General features: G+C 39.2%; 1 protein-coding gene across 2 annotated transcripts in view; it reads right to left on the minus strand.

The window, feature by feature from the left end:
• The window catches only part of WNK1 (WNK lysine deficient protein kinase 1), a 119,713-nt gene extending 106,681 nt beyond the window's left edge, over positions 1 to 13,032 (minus strand). The window contains exon 1 of one of the 2 annotated variants that reach the window (XM_081957880.1): positions 10,470 to 13,032. In XM_081957880.1, coding sequence (XP_081814006.1) covers positions 10,470 to 11,273 — 804 coding nt within the window. In that variant the 5' untranslated portion in view covers positions 11,274 to 13,032. The remainder of the gene's footprint in view (positions 1 to 10,469) is intronic. The other variant, XM_081957881.1, reaches the window with a different exon arrangement.
• Positions 13,033 to 23,523: the final 10,491 nt, after the last annotated feature.

Genomic DNA, 23,523 nt, shown 5'->3' on the forward strand with positions numbered 1-23,523 from the left:
CACGGGCAGCCAAAAAGCAAAGGGAGCAACTTCTGACATCTTTCTGTTTTCCCCACTGAATTTCTTTGTGGGAGGCTGGCAAAGAACATTGGATTCTTTCCTTCCTTCCTTCTTTTCTTCCTTCCTTCCTTTCATTGTTTCAACAGACTATTTTCAAGGAGAATATCAGGAATTGCTTTAAAATCCCAAAGCAATTGGATGTCATTCATTCAAATTGCCAAGGGAAGAAAAGTCAAAGCCATGAAAGACAAAAAAATCTCAGAAAGTAATTGAACACAGAATTTCAGACAATTTATAGAAAAGACAAGGAAAAGTGCTATAGTCAGTTTCTAAAAGCACTGAAGATTAAAACAAATAGGGAAGAAAAAGGAAAGTCTTCCAAAACTTGTTGAAACTCAAGAAGTCCAACTTTAGATTGTCTTAATTAGATTGGAATTCTAAGGAACACTAGTGAACAGACAGCAACTGATTCAAAAAAGATCAAAGATAGAAGAAATATCCCAAAATTCTATATGGTAAAGATCTTAGTATTCAATATACTTTACAAGATGTCACCATTTACAAGAACCTCGGATACTATAGAATTACATTAGATGAGCATTCTGGTTATTACCAAGTTGAACTCAACAATTTCTGCTTGAGCAGGGGATTAGACTAGAAGACCCCCAAGGTCCCTTCCAATTCTGTTATTCTGTTAACAATTTACGGAATAACTATGATATATGGCAAACAACAGAAGAAGCTGTAAAGGTTTGAGCCAAACTAACCCAGCACATATGGTGAATACAGTGGAAGAGATGAATTTATATACCAATATCAAAGAACAGAGACTTGCATAGAATGTGCAAACTATTGGACAATATCCTTGATTTCACATCCTAGCAAAATAATGCTTAGGATAATCCAGATTAAAGTCCTACATGGAAATGGAGATGCCAGAGGTTCAAGATGGTTTTAGAAACTGCCGAGAAAAAACATTATTGCTGATTCATGCTGCATAATTGAGAAAGTCAGGGACTATCAAATCACTGATTATATAGAAAGATCTTCAATTGTGTCAACCATGTCAAGATGTCTAATGTTTTGAGGAAAACGAAACCCTAGGAGATTTCATTGTCCTCATATGAAATCTACATATAGAACAGGAAACTACAGTCTTGATGAACATGGCAAAAATGACTAGCAAATCAATAAAACAGTATAGTTTTTCTTTAATTATTCAAATTATATGCTGACGGAGCATATATTGAGGGAGACTGAATGGTTTTACGACTAAAGAAAGAAACATAACAACCTGTACTGTGCTAATGACACTACTGTCATGGCTAAAATTGCAAATTGCCTATTAATTCTAGTAATAAAAGTCAAAGAAAAAAAATGAAACTAATATTAAACATAAAAAAACCAAATTAATAACAATAACCACAGCAAACAGTCTTAGAATTGGCAGTAAAGATATTGAAATGGCTTCTGCTTTTTAGGATCAAATATTAACAATAAATGAGCCAGTAGTGAAAAAAATACACGAAGTAACTTGGTAGGATTAATAGTAAAGCCTTGGAAAATGCATTAGTAAGAGAGGAATGAAGCCTTGGAAAAGACATTCAGAATCTATGATATATCTATGTATACAAAGATCAGACCCTTGCATGTTTTCCTTGTGATATTCTATGGAGCAAACTGAATTTGGAAGCAGCAGGAGACTACTGATTCCTTACAATTTTAACATTGGGGAAGACTCATGGAAATACTATGAATAACCAACAAAACAAGTGGGTCATAGAATAAATCCAGAATTCAGCTTAGAGAAACAGTATTTAAACACAGACGCATCCTGCAAGACTTTCAGTGTATCTATGAGAAAAACAGTCAAGCTCCATTGGCTTGAAAAGGAGATGAAAGCAGAACAGAACAGAATAACACAGTTGGAAGGGACCTTGGGAGATCTTTCAGTCCAACCCCTGCTCAAGCCGAAGACCCCTATACCGTTCTAGAATGGCTATCTTATTTCTTCTTTAAAACCTTCAGTAATGGCAGATCCAAACTTCTGAAAGCAATCCATTCCACTGATAAATTGTTCTCACTGTCAAGACATTTCTTCTTGGTTCTAAGTTGTATCTCTCTTTGATAAGTTTCCATCTTCTTGTCTTGCTTTGGAAAATAAGTTGATCCCTATTCTTTGTGGCAGCACCTCAAATATTGGAAAACAATTATCATGTCATCCTGAGAGGAGAGGTCATCGTGGGGAAGGTCCATATGGTCGCTAAGATTTAATGCTGACTTGATGACACATAATCATATAAGATGCTTATGTTTCTATTAAGTGAACATGAGCATTTATTTGTACAAATACAGAAAAAAATCATTTCTAATGCAAGCATTCACAATACATCTAATTTGTCCACTGCACAACTGCTGTTTCAATTGTGAAACAGATTGCTTTCTAGTATTTTAAAATGTTTTGAATGTGGACTTGAGTAAACTTGAGTTCAGGGACAGATTTAATCCAAGATAAAATATTTTGGTGTTTGGAACAAGCCATTTCTTACTTAAATTAACAGTTTCATACAATATTTGAAATGAGATGTTTTGCAAACTTTGTGCGCGTAACTTTTTGAAAGCAAACATTGTGCACATCCCTAGTTATTTGCTATATAATAGAGAATCACAACTTTATTTAAAATTCTCCAACTCCTTTTTGAAATCTTTAACATATCCAATACTGGATGATGACTCGTTTTTCAAGAAATATTCTTGAAAATATTCTTACTGTCTTTCACAGGTATTATAAGCAGTAAAAACAAAGGCATTAAGAAATTAATTTGATGACCAGAAGTTTTAAATAAACTGCATTTGTACTGTAAATAATATTAAAAAGAAAATATAATTACTATAATAACTAGTTTTCCTCACTTACTGAGGCAAAGAAATAGTTACAAATTATTTATCTTGGTGATTAAAATCAATTCTTTAAAATCTTGCATGATACTTGTAAATTTGATAATTGAGTGTCAAGCCACATTTTGTTTACTCAACAAGGATACATTAAAGTAAATTCAGGCTTGTAATTAACTACTCTCCCTGTCAATAGTGACAAGTTAAGACTTCCACCCACCAGGTGTAATTTCCTCTCAAATGCAAAGTGTTCAGTCAAATCCAATACTAAAACATAGTTACAGTACAATATTTTTTCCTAGAGTCCACCAAAAATTGTGGTCTCTCAACTTTCCTTCTCCTTCAGTACAACCTCCAAATTACTAAGTTTTCCTTTTAATTAATCATAATTTGTCAATTAAGAAATTGAGCTATAGTTAGTGGGAAAACTGCATTTTTGTTAGCTTTTTTTTACTAAACAAATTAAGTTTAAACTGCTGTTTAAGTACAAGCAACAAAGCAAGCTAAGGTTGAAGCAGAAGCCATGATTCCATATCCATCTTCACAGACACATCAGGGAGGATAGTATGGAATCTATGGCGTTTAGGCTCCCAAGACAAGTTTAATGGTGTGGTTATATATTTCCCTCGTTTCCTGAATAGATGATGACCAAGAAACAAAAAGAGGAAGAATAAGCATCCTGCCCTAGTCTTTGAAATTCAGATGGCATAGTGTGCAAAGCTATTATAATTCCCATCAAAGGGTTGAAACAAGAAAGTCTTATTCCATCATAGTAAGGACAGAGGGATGATCCTTCAACAAAAGATAGGCAAATATTTGTCTATCTTTTGGAAGCAAAACATGGAAAAGAAATACAGCAAAATGGAAGAAAGGATTGAAAGATACCAATGAAACATGACATGAAAAAGGAACATAGATCTGCCAGAAAAAATGGGCAAGAAAGGGAAGATATAACCACTTCTGGTATTTTATTTCTAAATGTAAAAGAAACTAATTAGAAAATCAGTAAGAAGAATGCTTAAAACAGATTTAAAATTCTCTGCTGAGGCATTTTTCCATATTAAAATGTGACATATTTTCCTCAAATCAGTATTTTTCATGCAGGAAAAGTTTATATAGCACTTCCATATACATGCATCATTAGGCTCAATAATAAGAGTACAGAAAATCTGACTTGGTTATCTGCTTTTAACAAATACTTCAGCAAGCTACTTTACAATTACTTTTTAACATTTTATAATGTATTATTTTATACTACTCTTCCTTCAGCAGGGCTGCACATTACTTTATAAGAAAACATGAATATAAAACATGAACTGTGTATAGCTTTATAAGCTATTTCAACAAACTAAACTGGACCCAGCAGTAAGTTAATGCTTTTGGGACTCATATGGTCCCATTTAGCTGTTAATTATCAAATGCACCATGCAAGTCGATCAAGATTTTTAGATTTTAATGGAAATCCTCAATTCTGACAGGCAGATTAAATTTTCTACTTCTTATAAAAATACTGGCTTATTATCTTAAAAAGAAGTAGTTAATTCCCTCATAAGTGTGCTTTTATATATTAAGAAAACAATTTTCTACTTCACCTAAAAAATATTCAATAAAAATAAATATCGGACTTCACTGCTTTTGGCTGTAGCCATTGTTTTATTTACACGAAAAAGAATCAACTGTATACTTCATTTTCTTCTGTCTTCGGGAATAAATTTACCATTAAAGGCACCGCTCAATATTATATATAGGTAGTCCTTCAGGTTCAAAGAAGACAATTTTGTTGTGCAATTCACCTGTAGACACTGAGGTGGCTCTGCAGTCCCAGTCTGGAAGTGCAAAGTGTAGTTCAATGGGGACACTGGATTGTTGTGATAATTACAGATGTTATTCTGTGATGCCACTCACGTTTTCTATCAGTTTTTCGTGATGCCTGTCTTCAAAACCAGCGGAGGCTTCATAGCAGAGGTCTTGGCAGTCACAGTTTCTAATTCCTTTTGCTGGATGTCAATGGGGTGAATGGTTTCTTTCATAGTCTTTGTAGTGCTTGCATGGACAACCTCAAGATATCTCCTCAGTCTCCAGTACATCAAGAAGCAACTGGCAAGGCATATGGTGGTTATTCATTCTGATGATCTGTCCCATCCACTGCATCTGCATTCTGATAATCAGAGACTCAATGCTGATGGAATTCACACAATCCAGGACCTCCACCTTGAAGACATGGTCTTGCCAATGAACGGAGAAGAGAGAACTCATGTGAAATTTCTCCAATTGTTTGATGCATGTACAGAGTCCAGGAGTCATAGGCAGAGCTGCACCATCCCTTATATAGTGGGAGGGGCAGCGTATAGATTTGGTAAATAAATCCACATAGGAGAGAAAATACAGCTCTGTAGATTTTCAGCTTTGTGGAAATACAGATATTATGCTGATTGAACACTCTAGGATGCAACCGCCCACAATCCTGGTTGGCTTTGCTGATCCTGAAGTTAGTTTATCTGAAGATCCATCACTTAAGACGATGCTTCCAAAGTATTTGTCATCTGGATGTCATCAACAGTGATTTTTTTTGTTTTATATGGCTGATACATGACATGGGCAGGTAAAGTACTTCAGACTTGTTCAAGTTGATAGTCAGGCCAAAGATTACAGCAGCATCTGACAATTTGTTCAGCATCAACTATAGAACACTGTCTTTGTGCACCAGGAACACATAGTCATGAGCAAACAGGGTTTCTTGAATGACTATATGGAGACATGTCCCTGCATTCAAGCAGAGATTAGAAAGCCATCTAATCAGTACATGATGTACACTCCTTTCTTCAGCCTCTAGACAACATGTGACAACATGCAAGCAAGTAACAGATTGAATAGAACTGATGGTAGGACACAACCGTGCTTACTGCCCAGTAGAAATGGCAAATGAAGTTGATGTAAAGGACCGGTCCTGTCATTCTGTTGTGGAATAGCTGAATCAATTTCATGCATTTCCTCAGGCATCCATAATATCTCAGGGTGGTTCAGAGAGTTAACCTGTTTACAGCGTCAAATGCCTTTGTTAGGTCAACGAAGATTTGAGGTTTGTTCTGCCCAATGCACTTGTGTCATGGTAAGTCTGACCATATTACTGAATAATTAAATGCCCCTTAACATTTTACAAATTTAACATAGTATATAATAAACCAGATACATTATTGGACCTAAATGTTTTGGTCTCTCAGCTAATCAATTTCCAATAGTGCAATAGGACTTTCTGTTCATCTTCTATCTGCAGCAGTCCCCATGTAAAATTCTGACGTGCAATATAGGACATCCAGAGAAGAGTTTGAGGATATATTCAGAAACTGTATGCATGGCTGTGTGGCATACCTGTCCGCACTTTCCTCTGGAGAAACTGCCTTCTCTAACAAAAGTATGGCATTAGATTTAATCTATAGTTCCAAGTTGTTATAAGCAACTTCTATATCGCATTATCTTTAAAAATCAGTGCTATACAATATTCTTAAAGACCATTTTAGTTTTTAAGCAGCATGACCTATAACTGTATTCCAAAAGATAAGTTATAGCCAGATAAGAAAAATTGGTTGAGACAAAGACATTGAGATTATTCAAATATTAATACTCTAGATGTGAAAGATTCCATTCATATTTCAATAGATTTACACATTTAAAATAAAGCAATTTGTCAGATGAAAATAATCCTAAATCTTACAGAAGCATTTGTGTTCTTCCTTCTGGTATCCTCAGCCGTGATGCAAAGGGACTCTTACCTGTTTCCTGCACAACTCAGCTACAAAGAAAACCAAGAATGCCCACAAGCAAATAATGGGATGTAGTGTTTACTGGCTGACTTGCACTAAGCATGATTCCTTAACCTACAAGCAGCAATTCTGTATGATTTTAGTGAAACAGGACTGCAAAGAGAAACGTACTCAAGAGGGAAGGGAGGGGGCAGGAGTTATGGTGGTATTTATTTATTCAAATTTGTTATAGCCCATTTCAAATGGATTCTGGTTGATGTACAAAACTGAGTGTATCCACTCAGTGCCCATTCAGAAGCTGTCCATCGTAGCCAACAGAATTGGATTTCAGAACAGAACCTCTTATCATTCACCCACTTTCATTTCATAGGAATACATATGCAATCAGGAGTAACCTGAAATTATACATAGACAGTGAATGAACCAGTAAGATGTGTAAAGTATTTCTCTCTTTTTGCTTTATGAGGCAGGAATTATTCACTATTTCACCAAATGCAGAGGATATTGTAGGTGAATTGAGAAAAATAGAGAAAAAGGGTGGGGGTGGGAACAGACTAGGTTAACAAGCCACTAATAAAAAAGTAAAGATCAGATTGGAATGGGTTTATTGCTACTCAAACCTGCCCCACAGAACTGCATTTCTCCTACTGCATCTGGCATCCTATCTTGCATACCACATAATCCCCCAAAAGCTAATACAATCTTCTCAATTACTGATGATGCAACTGGACAACATGCTGCCAAACTGCTAAAATTCAAGAGGGTATCAGGATTCCACCAGTTGTACATATAAAAATAAAATATTTTAGACCATTCTACAAAATGTATCTTGAAGCCTATTTTTTTAAAAAATATATTATTTTAAAATGATTTCCAAATAATTTAAACCTTCAAATAGTCTTCTCTCTTCTTCTACAGCTTTCAGAAGGTGGTTTACTTTTAAATGAAAAGGATATTGTACTTGTAAAACTGAAGGTTTATCCTTTGATATTCTCATTATGAAGTACTTTATGAAAAAAAAAAGTTAGTTCCATTATTCCAACATAAGATTTGCTGAATGTTATGGTAAGAGGCAAATGTAGGACTACAATAGAGCAAATGTACTGGTATTTGAAAATAGAAAATTGTAGTGTCTGTACAAAACAAATATCAGTTTTCTTTTTATCTTCATTCATAGGTATGGCAGCAATAGTGCATAGCAAATAATTAATATTGCTAAATAAAATGAAAATTCAAACAAAATCTCAAATCCTAGGACACAGGACATATTTTTCAACCAATGTAAGGTGTTTGATAATAAATTAATCTACCTTGAAATATAATTTCATTTAAAATCTAAACTTTTTACATCATGATCAAGCTCTTCAGACAACTAGATCCAACAGTAGTTTCACCAAGTTATTAAAAGCAAGTACATCAAAGCATAGATTCTAGGACTGAGTGCATATCTAACTGCTACAATCGTTTATGTTCCCCAAATCATCCCTCACCTAATTACTCTGGGTTCAACTGTCATTAAGTGATACAGGTAGTCCTCAACTTACAACCACAATTGAACCCCAAAATCCAGTTGTTAAGTGAGACATTTGTTAAGTGAGTTTTGCCCCATTTTATTTTTCTTGCCACAGTTAAATGAATCACTGCAGTTGATAAGTTAATAACACAGTTGTTAAGTTAATCACTTTTCTCCACTGAACTTGCTTGTCGGAAAGTCGCAAAAGATGATCACATGACCTTGGGACACAGCATAAGTATGAACCAGTTGCTAAGCATCTGAATTTTGATCACATGATCATGGGGCTGCTACAAAGGCCATTAGTGTGAAAACTGGTCATAAGTCACTTTTTTCAGTGCTGTTGTAACTTTGAACGGTCACTAAATAAAGTGTTGTAAGTCGAGGACTACTTGTATTCCATAGAAATTACCAATTTGCGCACTTGATTCCTGCTTCAAAGGACATCTTCCTTTAAAAATGTAGTAAGTTAGAAAAAGAACACATCCTCAAACCATCATCCACTGTACTGCTAACCATAGAGCAAGTATGCTCTTATAAAATAGATGGCCTATTTGTTAAATAATTTTTTTAGGTGTTGGTAATTTATCCGAACTCTTAAACATTTGACTTACAACATGTAAATCACTTAGAAATCAATCCAAATACCATATAGAGTTGTGGAAAGAGAAATATAAGAAACCTGTGAATAGCCATTCTAATGTCTATATTTGGATCAGATGGATAATCTGTTAGCTATCCTCGCCATCCATTAGTCTCTCCATCTCTCCTCCCCCCTACCACATTTGTTCTACTCTGCCTGTTTCAAATACTGACCCTGAAACCATTTATCCAACCTGAGAATTCTATATCCAATTGATGATTAACAAGATGCTTTCTAAAAAGCCATATGTGAATATAACTTTTGTAAGACTGCTCATACAAAAATGTGTAGCATATACTTCATTAGCAATTACATGAGTGAATACAGAAAATATTGCACCTTGAATCTTGATATTCACTATGACTTTCCCTAATTTCATAAAGCTATTATTGAATCAAGTATCTCAATTCCATCACAGTAATTAATTTTGGTTTAAAAATAAAGTACCGTGTGCTTAGCCTGCAATTTTGCAACCAACTGTAGTTGTACAGGCAATTAATTTATTTGTTGGATTTATGTGGCTGCCCATCTTTCAAAAAGAGACTCTGGGCAGCATACAACGATTAAGTAAAAATATATGGAAGCAATCATTATTAAATATACAAACCAATCATTAAAAATAAAAAGGCACAGGAGAGAGTGGATTCTAACTACAATGTTGGAGCCATCTTAGAATTTGACCGGTACCCAGGGGACCCTCCAGGCTAATAACATAGGCAGGTCTTGAGGGACTTCTGAAACATTAGCAGGGATAGAGCAAACCGGGGGTGTGGTGGTGGGGAATCTTCCATAAGATGGGCACAACAACAGAGAAGACTTGCTTCCTGTGACCTGCCAAGAATTGGATGGGCAGATATTATAATCAGGGAAGGCAGCCCCTCAAATAACCCAATCCCATATCATGAACTGACTATAAAAGTTGCCAGTTTTTCCACATTTTAATTGAAGATTCTGCTAATTGTAAGGTTTTCCAGTTCCAGAAAAAGTTGCAGTTTCCTGAAAAATTAGTTTTTATTAATGTGGTATTCTATTGGCACACATCCACCCAATAGAGAAATTTAAGCAAAAGTTCCCCTCCCCCTCAGCAAAGGGGCAGAGCACTTGGTGTTATTACTGGAAGAACAATAACTGCATCAAAAACCTTAATTCTTTTTTAATCCCTTATTTTAAATGGGAATAGTTTTGAAACAAAATCAAAGATCAAAAATCATATTCCACTCCTGAGTGAAATATTTCTGTGCAGCCTTAATATATATGATAGGAAGAATTCAATTAGGTTCTCTGAACTGCCAACTTTCCATCAGCAGAAAAAAGAGAAGATGGTTTTTCAGCAATTCTATTTCCTTCCTAAAGTCCTTCAAACCTGCTCCACGTGGTCACTTAATATCCGAAGCAAAGGGGGGAGAGGTGCAGAACTGCTAAAAATCTACTCCTTTTTCTTTGACAGGGTGTTTTCATCAGCCAAAAGAAATTAACTGAATTCCAACTTAAGAGTTTCGAATTAATGGTTACTAAATCATTTACCACATACATAAAAATAGGCTGTATAAAAGTTTGGAAAAGTATTGTCTTCCACATATGGTTTATAGGAATACTACCCTTGCCTTAGGCCTGTCAACTCAGCATCAAAAAAACCCACTAATGCCGGCTCTAGTACCTGCAACTCACACCAAGCAACCTCCACTGTGGTCTCAGTGTCTAGTCCCTTGTAGACAGTCTTGAAGGAGCCTCGGCCAATCTCAATGTCAAACTTCAAAAAACGACCATCTGGGGAAACAGCCACCGCTTTGGTCTCCAGCTCTTCGATATCTTCTTGCTGTTTACTCCGCTCTTCCTGCAGATCCCGGGCCGAAGCGGCAACGCTTCCCGCTGTACTGGTAGGGGGCAGCGGAGCGGCTTCTATCCCTTCCTCCTTGGTTAATAAGGGGGCAACCTCCTTCGCGACCAAGAGCTCTGGACCAGACGGCACTTCTGCGGCCGGAGGCAGAGGCGCGGGCGGCTGTAGTAGCAACGCAGGGGCCTGGCTGGAGGTGACAGAAGCGCCGGCCGCCTGGATGACAGACTCGGGAGGAGAGCCCAACACGGGCGGGATGCTTCCTCGAGAGGCGGCGGCAGCCGGGGGAGGCGCCGCTGGCTGCAGCCGCGGAAGGTCCAAAGCCGTGGCATTCGAATCGCAAATGACGCTCCGGCGGAAAAAGCGATGTTCCGTGGCCGCCGCACCACGGCTGTCCTTGTCCATGGTATGCCGGCGTCGCCGGTACTCCTCGTTACGGCAATTGGCCCCTTCCGAGCCTTCGGCGTCTCCCGGGACGGACGACGTCCCCGCAGCGGCCACCCCGAGCTTCTCGCCAACGGAGCTGTCCGAACTCGAGCCGTTCTTGGGCGGGGGAGGCGGCGGGGCGAGGAAACGAGGAGCAGCCGCCGCCGCACCGGCACCGCTCTCCGGAGCGCCCGCTGACATGATGTCGAAGGGGAGGCGCAGCAGTTGCCGCCGCCGCTGCAGCAGCTGACGCGAGGGCAGTCAAGGCGAGGCGGCGAGCGCGCCCAAGAGCTGCTCGGAAAGCGGCAGAAGCGGCAGCGGTTCTTGTTGGTGCTGCTGCTGCTGCTGCAAAGGCGGCTCCCGGAATCTCCGGGCGGCGTGGAGCAAAGAAGGCGGCGAGGCGACTGGTGGAGCGGGCTGGGCCGGCGGAGGCGGGGTGGCTCCCCAGTCAGTGTCCGCATCCATCCTGCTGCAGCGGGGAACCGAATAGCAGGGCCGACATGGAGCAGCAGCGGAGGCGGGGTGGGAGAGTCAGAGGAAGAAAGAGGCCGGGAAGGAGCCTTCGGCAGGCCCCGGACCAGCGGGGTGGGGTGCGCGGTAAGGGCAGGCCCGTGGCTGTCGCGGCCGCGCGCGTTCCGTCTCACCCAAGCTCCTTGCCCTCCTCCGTTGAAGTCCGGCTCAGCCGCTCGCTTAGGCTCCTCCCCGGCCCGTCCTCGCCGCCGAGACCGCTTCCCTTCTTCCCTTCGTTCCCTCACGCGATGCCGGGACTATCGCCGCTGCCGCTGCCGCCCCTACTTTGGGGCTTCGTTCTCAGCCCGAAGAGGAGGAGGAGAAGGCCACCCTCCGCTCCGAGACGCGCCTGGCCTGAGGGAGTGGGAGGAAAGGCGGAGAAATCACCCAGAAGGGGCGCCGCGCCTGCCTGCCTGCCGCCGGGGCTTCTTCTTCTTCACGCCCGTCCTTCCCTCCCACTCGTGAGGAGAGTGGGGGATGGGCCTCTCGCTGCCACCTCTCCCGAGTGAGGGGGGGAGAGAGAAAACTGGCCGCGCTAAATGGCGACCGCCCCGAAAGACGCGCGCACAGCGACACTCTTCTTCCCTCTCGCTTTCTCTCCCTGTCCGCCAGCGAGCGAGAGACAGACTGCAAGGCCACGCCCCCCTTTTTCCGTCCGCACTCCACCACGCCTGCGTCAACGCTGCTCCTCCTTCGGGGTCTGCCTGGGAGATGTAGTCCTCGCCTGTCTCTGACGCCTCGAGCCACGGCGCGGCTTGACACGTTCCCATGATGCCTGAGGAAGAAGAAGGCGGCGAAGGCTAACCGTGCAAATGGGAAAGTGGTACTTACGGGTTGTTTCCACACACACACACCAAACTTCTCCCTGCGTCGCACTGCATGCAATGAAAGTGCGACGCGAGTAGAGGACTACTGACGGCTTCGGGAATCATGATCAATGGGTTACTGCTCAAAAAAAATTCAAAGAGTTTCCCATCATGCTTAGCTTCACTCTGTTCCTTTTTTTAATTAGAATGCAAACGTTTAAAAATGGCAAATAATGTATTTTCTTGTATATGTTCTACAAGAAACGGTGGGTTGGTTTGAAAATTTTGATTTTTGCAATTTATGTCGAATCTCACAATTTTCAGGACAGTCACAGACCAGTATTACAAATAAAAGCATTAAAAATAAAAAAAAACACAAGACAAAATATATTACGATTAGTGATAACTAGAGTATCTGTTGGCAGTTCGTTTGCCTAATTTTGCGTTCAGTATAACGAAAGTAGTAAAACGTAGCAAAACTACTTTGTAATTTATATTGATTTTAAAACCACTATTTAGTAAAGTCTTAATTAACCATGCTTGTATAATTTTGAAATCTGAATATAAATTTAGGTGCCATTTCAGTGTACGTGGACTGTTTTGTTGCATATTAGTACTAACACAGGATTTTACTTTAGAAAATAAAAGAAAGAAATGTATTTTAAAGTTAATGGCGTTTAGTAACCCTCCTGGGAACAATTTAGTAAGCTTGAGGTGGGATCTGTTAAAGCAAGCCAAGGTCAAATTAGATTGCTTAATCTTCTTCACATGTTAAATTGTGAACTAGCAGTATTTGTTTCCTTTGATGGGAAATCTCCAGGAAAGAACAGCAAGAATCTTACTGGAATAAATACCCTCTTCCAACATTGTAGGAGCAGAACTTAGTCTATAGTAGTCCAAAGTCAGAAGTAACCCAATAGCAGCTTATGCCTCTTAATCAAATTTGTTATTTTAGAAAAGATGCTACCAAATCCTTCCTATTCCCACAACATATTTGAGTCAAAGAGGATTAGTACATTGCAGGATGCCCAATAATAACTTGGGCTACTAGGGATAGCCCCCCTCCCCCCCCCAAAAAAAATCCCTTAGTCTGACCATTTTTACTAACAAGTCTTGAAGGAAAAATAAACTAAGACAACCTACTTCATTTTGTGAGAAAAAAAAACTGGAAAAAGGGAATCGACAAATGTAAGCCTGTCTAAAACAACTAAACATTGACAACATAACATGTTTCCCAATAGAGTGACTGGCTACACGAACCAAGTTTTGTCTGCTGCTGTCTGTATCAATGTAGAAGGGACTATGATTTAATGAAATCTTGCCAGTTCTATGCTGAGATTTGGTGAGTGGGTTAGGGTAAGGGTTAGAACCAGTCTTATAGAGATAGTCCTTGACTTATACTTCTTGTGCCATATCCATCATCAGACGTTGGTGATCCTATTTTTATCAACAGCTGCAAAAAGAAGTGCTGTTGAGTTTTATCCAAACCAGTCCCCTAGATTTTGAAGCCACGATGTTCTTCTTCTGCCTGGACTTCATTTGCCTTCAATCTTTCCTTGGAGGATTTAAGTGAAGGATTCCGTATTTTTCCAAGTGTTGTATCACATGTCCAAAATATTCTAACTTTTGCTTTTTTATGGTTTCAATGATTTCCCTTGGCCTTCCCAGGTGGCTTATCACCTCCTCATGTCTGATTTTCTCAACCCAACTTATATGTAACCACTTATATGTAACAGCCTTGATTTATAACCCTTCATTTAGTGACCATCCAAAATTACAAGGGCACTGAAAAAAGTGATTTATAATCATTTTCCCACCTATTGTAGGATCCCCATGGCCATATGATCAAAATTCAGATGCTTGGCAACTGGCATGTATCTATGACAGTTGCATTGTCTTGGGATCATGTAATCACCATTTGTAGTCTTCTCAGCCAGCTTCCTATAAGCAAAGTCAATGCGGGAAGCCAGATTCACTTAATGACCAAATGGTTCATTTAATTGTCTTACCCAAAATTTCCACAAAATGGAAATTTTGGGCTGAATTGTGGTTGTAAGTCAAGGACTACCAGTGGTAGGATTCAAATATTTTTACTACCGGTTCTGTGGGTGTGGCTTTGTGGGCGTGGCAGGGGAAGGATACTTGTGGAGAGGGAGCGGCTAACAAATAAAATAAAATAAATAATAAATAAATAAATAAATAAAATCCCCATTCCCTCTTCACTCCTGGAGGAAGGATATTGCAAAATCTCCATTCCCCCCCCGCTCCTGGGGGAAGGATACTGCAAAATCTCCATTCCCTCCCCACTCCAGGGGAGGGATACTGCAAAATCTCCATTCCCTCCCCACTCCTGGGGAAGGATACTGCAAAATCTCCATTCCCACTTCACTCCAGGGGAAGGATACTGCAAAATCCCCATTCTCTCCCCACTCCTGAGGAAGGATACTGCAAAATCTCCATTCCCACTTCACTCCAGGGGAAGGATACTGCAAAATCCCCAATCCCTCCCCCTTCTCAAAATTTCCGCTAGCGGTTCTCCAGAACCTGTCAGAACTGGCTGAATACCGCCTCTGAGGACTATTATAGAAAAACTGTTTTTCACCCCCAGTCTGTTTTGTATTGCTTTTTTTCAAATCTAATAGCATTTTTTTTCAATGTAACTTTTCCATGGAATTTACATGGAAAGGCAATATTTGGCTTTGAAACTTGAATTTTGATTCCTCGGTGGAAATGTTATAGAATAATTACATCTACATTTTTATTAATTTGCTCATTTGCTGTAATGAATGTAGGGTATCATAGACTTGAATTCATTCTTTATTTTATGATTTTGACAGAATTTAAGGCTCTGAAATGGCTCATTCAGCCCATATTTTATAATTAAACATTTTCTTGCTTGATGAAGTTACAAAGATCTGTAGTAATCCAGCCTGCCTTTTTTTTTTCCAGAGACTCAAAATCTCACCTCACCATTTATATAGTGTTGCCTGATCCTCAGTAGACTTGTGGATGACCAAGAAATCAAGAAGAGGGGTCTATGCATGATGCATGATTTTGCATTCGGATTGACATAAAACAACATCAGGTCAAGCACTGTGCATGGTATCATGTCCCACTATGTGCAGAAATATTTGTTTTGGACCTTTTGTTGTTGAACATAGACCTAAAGAGCTTGGTGGAACAGATAGAAAATACGATTAAAATGAGTCAAGAATCATATTTACTAATGACCATTGTTTATATCCATGTTTACATTTATACCTGCTGTCTTGTACATGTTTGACGAACTAATCAATATAAATACAAATACAAATGACAAAAGTGAGAAGGCGTCAGGCACAAGCAACCAGGTCCATACCTGTAGAGTTCAAAGTAGCCACTTTATTGTGTTCTGTCTATAATACAGGAATATCCCCAGATTGCTTGCCTTCTCTTGGAAACAAACATGTACATGGAATTTAGGAGGGGGAGGTGGCCCTAAGTCTCTTGCCGCTATGCAATAACTCAAGGCTAATTCCATGCTTGATCCCTCCTCCTCACCTGGCTGGCAGCTTTCCCAACAGGTGGGACAGTAAACATCTTAAAGAACATTGGGCTGGAATAATAAGCAGAAACCAGCAATATTAAATTCAACAAGGAGAAGGACAAAATTCTTCATTTGGTGGGACATATAAAAGTCACGAATAAGGGGAGAACATATAAGGCAGCATCACACACCAAAAGAACCTGCTGAGCAAGAGTCAACAGTGTGCAGAAAGCTCAGACAAATGCAGTCCTAATCTGCATTAACAGTTATATAGTATCAAGATTCATGGATCTATTTTGAATTGGTCAGACCTTATCTAAAATACTTACAGTTCTGAACACTGTATTTTGCAACTGTAAAAGACAATACAACTGTATTAACTAACAACATGAATAAACTGGAACACGTTCAGGATTATAAAATGGCAGAGAATGTAGAAGGAACTTATGAAAAGCGATTAAATACCTTGGATGTCTTTAGTCTGGAAAGGAGATAATTGTGGGTGAGTCATTAGAATTATGTTGCAATATCTGATGGATTGTCACGTAGAGATCAGAAGAATTGTTCACGGTTGTTCCACAGAAAACAATGAGCTTAAATGACAATCCGGTACATTTTGACAGCATCAGAAAAAACATTCTATACTTACAATCTGTTCAATAATTGAACAGACAACCACGGGAGAGATGGAGTTTCTTTTGCTAGAGATACTTAAATAGAGGTGATACGACCATCTGCTGCAGTTGAGGCTGCTATAGTAGCAGATTTCTGGAGGGGGGCAGGGGATTCAACTACATGATCTCCAAAGTCCCTTCCAATCAAACATACTTCAATCACCAGAAATTTACTTCCTACTGAAACTGATTTATAAGGAGTTTGGACGTGCTAGTTTTGAGCCAAATTCAAATATGCCTCTATTTGAAAATCCAAAAGAGATTAGTTCAGTTTCTACTTGCTTATTCCCTTCCCAGCCATGTAGGAATTATTTTCATGTTGTTTTCAGAGGGAATAATGACTTGCGCAAGCAAGCATGGGTCTTGAAAGCATGCATGCTGATCCTGTGCATGTGTAAGTAAGTTTAGGAGTGTTTGTTACAACATGCATTGGAAGGATGTGTTGTTTTTCATTCCAAGGAATTTTTCAATAAATGTGATCCATGTAGACATGTAGAAAAGAAAGATATCTTTGCATTTCCTTCTCACTGCAGTCCCTGTTTGGGGATAAACTAATTTGGACACGCTTTATCAGTCCTAAATCTAGATTAATCTAGATTACTCAATTAGCTTTATCAGTTAAATCTAGATTTGTAATACTGGCCAGATCTAAGAATAAACGCTTAAATACTTGGCATATTTACAGGAGAACAGAGATAAATATTATAGTAACTGCAGATTTTCTAAGGAAGCATTAAGACTGGAAGCTACTAATAAAAACAACAATATGAGTAAATTACGAACATATAATGTCATAGCTTCCTAGAAAGTTGTAAAAACTTGGCTTTTCCAGAGGGCTTTTGAGTCCACAGCTCTCAATGCTGAACTCGATTCTACTCTCTGGTTATATTGCTTTATATTTTTATTACATTATTATGCTATTAGTCTTATACTTTATTGCATAAACTGTAAACCAGCTTCCATTTGGACTTAAGCAGTGTATAAATACTCATCATCTGAGTCTTGTAGTAAATTAGTTTAGCTAATGGCATTTATAAGGGGTTAACTAGGAAGTACTGTTAGGATTCAACTAGAAATGGAAACATGACTTTAAGACAGAGTGAGTTTGTTAGGCCAAAGCAGAAAAGTTATTAAACATGAAGTGACTTGTTAACATTTGATACATACCCACATTCATTTTGCAGTTTAGACTAATGTTTTATTGAAGCATCTTTCATTTGGTTTTTTTTCCCAATAAAATGCATTAGTCTGCATTGTACATATATATTTGCTGTTAGTTGCGAAGTCTTGTCCAACCCATCGCGACCCCATGGACAACGTTCCCAGGCCCTCCTGTCCTGGAGTCCATTTAACTTCATGCCTACTGCTTCAGTGACTCCATCCAGCTACCTCATTCTCTCTCCTCCCCTTCTTCTTTTGCCCTCCATTAGAAGAGCATTAGGCTCTTCTCCAGTGAGTCCTTCCTTCTCATTAGGTGGCCAAACTATTTGAGTTTCATCCTCAGGATCTGGCCTTCTAAAGAGCAGTCAGGGTTGATCTCCTCTAGGACTGACCGGTTTCATCACCTTGCAGTCCAAGGGACTCACATGAGTCTTCTCCAGCACCACAGTTCAAAGGCCTCCATTCTTTGACCCTCACCCTTTCTTATGGTCCAACTTTCACAGCCTTACATTGCAACTGGTATTATATCATATATATTAGTATATTAATTATGCTTCTATTTGAGAGGGAAAAACCCTTGAGTATAGGTAGCCCTCGAGATACAACTGTAATGGACCTGCCCATTATGGTCACATGTCACAATAGCCATTCAGCAAAACAGCCTCGTTTAACAATCACACCCTTTGTTCTCCCTGATGCAGCTGGTAAATGAACCTGAGGATAGTTTAATGGAGCCTAGGATGCATCAAGTGGGAAACCTACATAGGCCCAGAGTCCAGTGTCCCAGGCTTCCCAAGGCTACCCCATCCCCTGAGGCACCCTGTGCTGCTTCTGACCCCTTGGGGTGGGTGGGGGGGGGGTCCCTGCAGTCCTTCCCATCTAGTAAACAAGGGGAGATCCCATGGAACAACATGCAGCATTTAGCCTGCTCCAAGGCCCAACAACACCCAACTTCTCTTTCTGGTTTTTTTGCAGCTTCTGAAAGAGGTATCTGGCCCACACTATAGCAGTGTTTCCCAACCTTGGCAACTTGAAGATGTCTGGACTTCAACTCCCAGAATTCCCCAGCCAGCATTCGCTGGCTGGGGAATTCTGGGAGTTGAAGTCCAGACATCTTCAAGTTGCCAAGGTTGGGAAACACTGCACTATAGGATCAGATTCTGGGGAATTCTGGGAGTTGAAGTCCACTCAACTTAAAATTGCCAAGTTTGAGAAACACTATTCTACACAACTGGCAAAAATAAATATCACAAAAATCCAATAAAACCACACACAACGTCCCCCCCACAAAATAAAAACCTAGTCAAAACAGCTGCTGAATATATGCTGAACCTTAACTCTTAAGACTCAAAATTCGGCCTAAATAAAATTGTTTTGATCACCTTAAGGAAGGCCCATGGGGCAGGTGCTCCCATGTCTAGCAGGATTAAGGGCTTACCTTATTTTAAAGTAACATGCAACACTTACCTAGGATAACCAATCTGTAAATTAGGAATATTCACAGAATTTGGTAAAAAAAAAAAAAGATGGTTTTATGATAATGGAATTGAAGCTCTACCTAGGGCTGAGTTTTTTGACAGCACCATACTAAAACTCCTGCTGTAAATCTTATTATATATTATATTAACATGGCAAAGAGAAATTTACTATAAGTCTCCTTCATTTCCTTTCCAAACATGGCAGCTAATAATTGCAAGTTGGATTCGGTACAGCCTCCTCATGCCCATTCATGCCTGTGGCATATCTGTCTGCAGAGAGAAAATTCTTAAGGAATGATGGGTGTATGCTTTTAGATTGTCATCTGGCTTCAGGTGCTTGAGTAGGATGATTGGTATTTTCCTGGATCTCTTCCCCTTCCCCTCCACCCTTTCCAATTGCACACAATCTCACAAGCAATAGGATCAAGGATCTTTATCAATAGACCCAGTTTATGCAATACTATTCATTCAGTCTAGCTGTGTTTAATTGACACCCGGCTTTGCAAAGCAGGCAGCCACACATTATAGAACAAACACAGCCCATCTGCGTAGTTGGCAGTCCCACGTCTGAAGCAAATGATAGGAAACTGGGTTAGTTGAATAAACCATGATGGACCTCTAGGACATAGATATGCATGACACCTGAATGCATCTTTGTTTGTTTGTACTGCTGTAGTTGATCCATTCCAAGTTTTCAGCAGCAGTTTCTTAGAAGCCAAATTATGCTGCTCTGATGACAGTTCAGTGATTTATTATTAATGCAGTTCACTCATCCTTTCTTAAGTCAATTGCTATTATAATTGTGTCAAATTTCCATTCCTTTCCACAGCACTTCTTTGATTTTCAACAACCACTCCTATATCCTTTATCAGCACCTTTTTTCATCTAAACTCAGCAATGAGAATGTGCAGTGCGTGCCTCTACTTTGAGTAGCAGTGAGCAAGAGGGCATTTTGCTGTAGCTGAAGTGATATTTTGCACTCCCGCAAGATAAACCGCATCTGCGAAAATTCCCCACTGCTATATAATTTATGAAAAGATTCAGAGGTCTGCCTTCATCTGGCCAGTCAAGTTTTTTTTCTGTGCTTTTAGATTTTGAAATCTGCTCCAATCTCACCTTATCACTTGAGCAAATGCTGTTTCTCATCATTCTGACTTTGAATAATCTGGGAATTGCCCAGAATTTGATATGAGGGGAGTCTTTATACATGTTTTAAATAATCATTTGGATACTGGGATAATTCAGTGTTAGATTTGTTCAGACAAATATTCTCTGTTTGGCTTTGTATATCACATTAAATCATGGCATTATACAGGCCATCATTGGCCTCTTTTATGCAGTATACCAGGGGTGTCAAACTTGTGGCCCACGAGCCAGAGGTGTCACGTGCTGGCCACACCCACCTCCGGTTTAGGGAAGGGAAAAAAGTTGTGATATGCCACATGATGACGTTACAACGCAAGTTTGACATTCCTGCAGTATAGTATACTAAACCAAAAGCAAGCAAGCTATTTTGAACAGTGTGAATCCAGTTTATACCAAATATTCTGTGTATATCACAAAGATTCATAATATATACATTTGCATTAAGAATGATGTATATATTCAGTGTTCTTGGACATAAGAAGATCTACAAGAAGAGTCTGCAATGCATTTCCTTTATCCCAGATATAGTATACAGGAAACAATCTAAGACTTGAAACTTCACTGGAGATGGCAAAAACTGCAAGTATTTTACATAATTAATATATTGTTTAGGGCTTTTATCGGTGATTCTGTAAGTATATTTTTCTGATTCTGTAAGGAAAAGGGAATTAGTAACTGACAGAAACATCGTGATAATCCATATTGGAAAGGTGCAGAATTTCCTTTTTGCCCAACAAAAATCAGAATCAATCTTATCAAATAAGTCCCCTGTGAAACCAGTATAAATGAATTAAGCATTCCTGCTGCAACGGCTATGAAGTTAAATACTTAACATCCTTAGGGTGATACTCCTATGAGTTCTGATTTAAACTTAAGCTTCACCGGATATAATATTAACGACATTGGAGGAAATATGGACCATGTGAAACTATATCTCTTGGTGTATGGTTGGGCAAACATTTTGGAGCCAAATGCCATTTTATCTGGGTCAAATGCCCCACGTATATACCCTTGTATGAACCCACACCAAATTATGGCCTGTAAATCTCTGTGAACAGGGATACATCCTATGGTTCCACTACACATCCCTAGCTTTTCACTGCCATTGATGCTATCAAGCGATCTACTGTACTGAAATAGTGATATGTTTCTGACTGGCAAAACATAGCCTATCACAGAAATTAGATGAATAATTTGAACAGAGAAGTGAGACAAAAGTCTACTTTAAAAAAAAGATTTCAAGGGAACAGCAGCATCTTGAGAAATAAAATGGAACCAAACAGTGCAAGTGTCCAATAAGAAGATAATTGCATTTGTTATGTGTTTATTCTTTACATATTATTGTTCTTTATACTTTGTAAAGCTGATGCAATATTTCTTCGCAGAAGAATGGCTATTATTATTAATAGCAAGCCATACTGTGCTATTGTTGGCAATTATATCAGTGGAAATCCAAAAGGTGACCAGCTGTGTCCTCTACAGAGATTGGATTAGGAAGAAATGGATTAGCTGGACTGCTGAAATCCAAAACAGAATTAAACAGATCATTGAGCCCATTTTTTGCAAACTTATTCATGACATAAGCTCAGATATGCTCAGAAACCCCTAAATTGTGCCTGGAATTATTCCAAGTAAGGACCATGTGACTCTAGAAACAGATTAAAGAAACAAGTCCATAAAATAAGTCAGGCGTCTTCTGAAGGTTGTTTTTGACCTACAACATCTAGCATTTATCCTAGGTTAATCCAAATCAAGAAGATTCTACTTCTGTACCTTATTTTAATTTCATATCATGAATTACAATTATTGCAAACATATTTTTGCTTCCCATTGAAAACAAACCAGCTGTTTCTGAAAGATAAGCTTGTGGAAAGAACCAAAGATTCTTTGCACATCAAAGTATTCCTTAGCAGATTTTACTCAATTTCAAATAAAACACTTCATGTAAACATTAATTTCCCGGACTTATTAAAAAATATAAGATGCATATAAAGACACCCATATTAAATCTCTCATATTTTATGATAACATTTATAATACAGATGTCTTTAAAACCCGTTACTGCACTATTACTATTGGATAGATAGACGACTTCACAAAGATGCAGTTACTGCAGGGAAATTATTGTTCGGTGTTAAGAGAGCATATCTCAAATAGCTATAAGATACCTTCAGGGTCAGTAGTAATATAATTTCTAACACTAGTTGAAAAATTTCTAGTGGGAAAACATTTTATAAGCTTCCTGTAAACTTATAAGTTATTGATCAGAAAGGTCGGCAGTTTGGCGGTTCAAATCCCTAGCGCCGTGTAACGGAATGAGCTCTTGTTACTTGTCCCAGCTTCTGCCAACCTAGCAGTTCGAAAGCATGCAAGTAGAAAAATAGGAACCAACTTTGGTGGGAAGATAACAGCGTTCTGTGCGCCTTCGGCGTTTAGTCATGCCAGCCACATGGAGACATCTTCGGACAGCACTGGCTCTTCGGCTTTGAAACAGAGATGAGCACCACCCCATAGAGTCATGAACGACTAGCACATATGTGCGAGGGGAACCTTTACCTTTTTAAACTTATAAAAAGCTTCCATATGCTTGGCCATTACGGGAAAAGGATGCTGGAAGAGATGGGCCTTCAATCTGATCTAGCAAACATTTATATTTTGACCCTATGGTAGACCTTCAAAAGGAAAGGAAATTTTACAATGTAAATTTTGCCTTTACAGTATTTCCCCTCCTTTTCTTTTACAGGCAAAGAATCCCACTCAAATTAATGCTCTTGTCATAGATCTTCTTCTTATGTCCAAGAACACTGAATGCAGATGTTTTTGCAATGTTCACTCATAAATGCTGATTTTCCCATTGTGAAGGAACTTTTGACCAATGTGAGAAAAGGATCACTTGGGGGGGGGGGAGTTGGTACTTGTGCAATCTGATGCATTTCTGCTATTGAAAACCAGAACATCTTCCCTGAACTGAAGTTACAGATTTATTCAGTATCCGCTCGGCAGTTGCCCTTGTCAAGCAACAATATTGAGACTGCTCATTAAAGGGCTTGACAGCAATTTACGATGGGGTTTAAAAAATCATGTCGCTTGTGATAAAACTGTTTCTTGCCTGCAAGGCTAACATTATGCCAAATATAGGACACTGTATAA

Source organism: Natrix helvetica (assembly GCF_964273705.1).
Source record: "Natrix helvetica genome assembly, chromosome: 6".
In the NCBI taxonomy this organism is placed as follows: Eukaryota; Metazoa; Chordata; class Lepidosauria; order Squamata; family Natricidae; genus Natrix; species Natrix helvetica.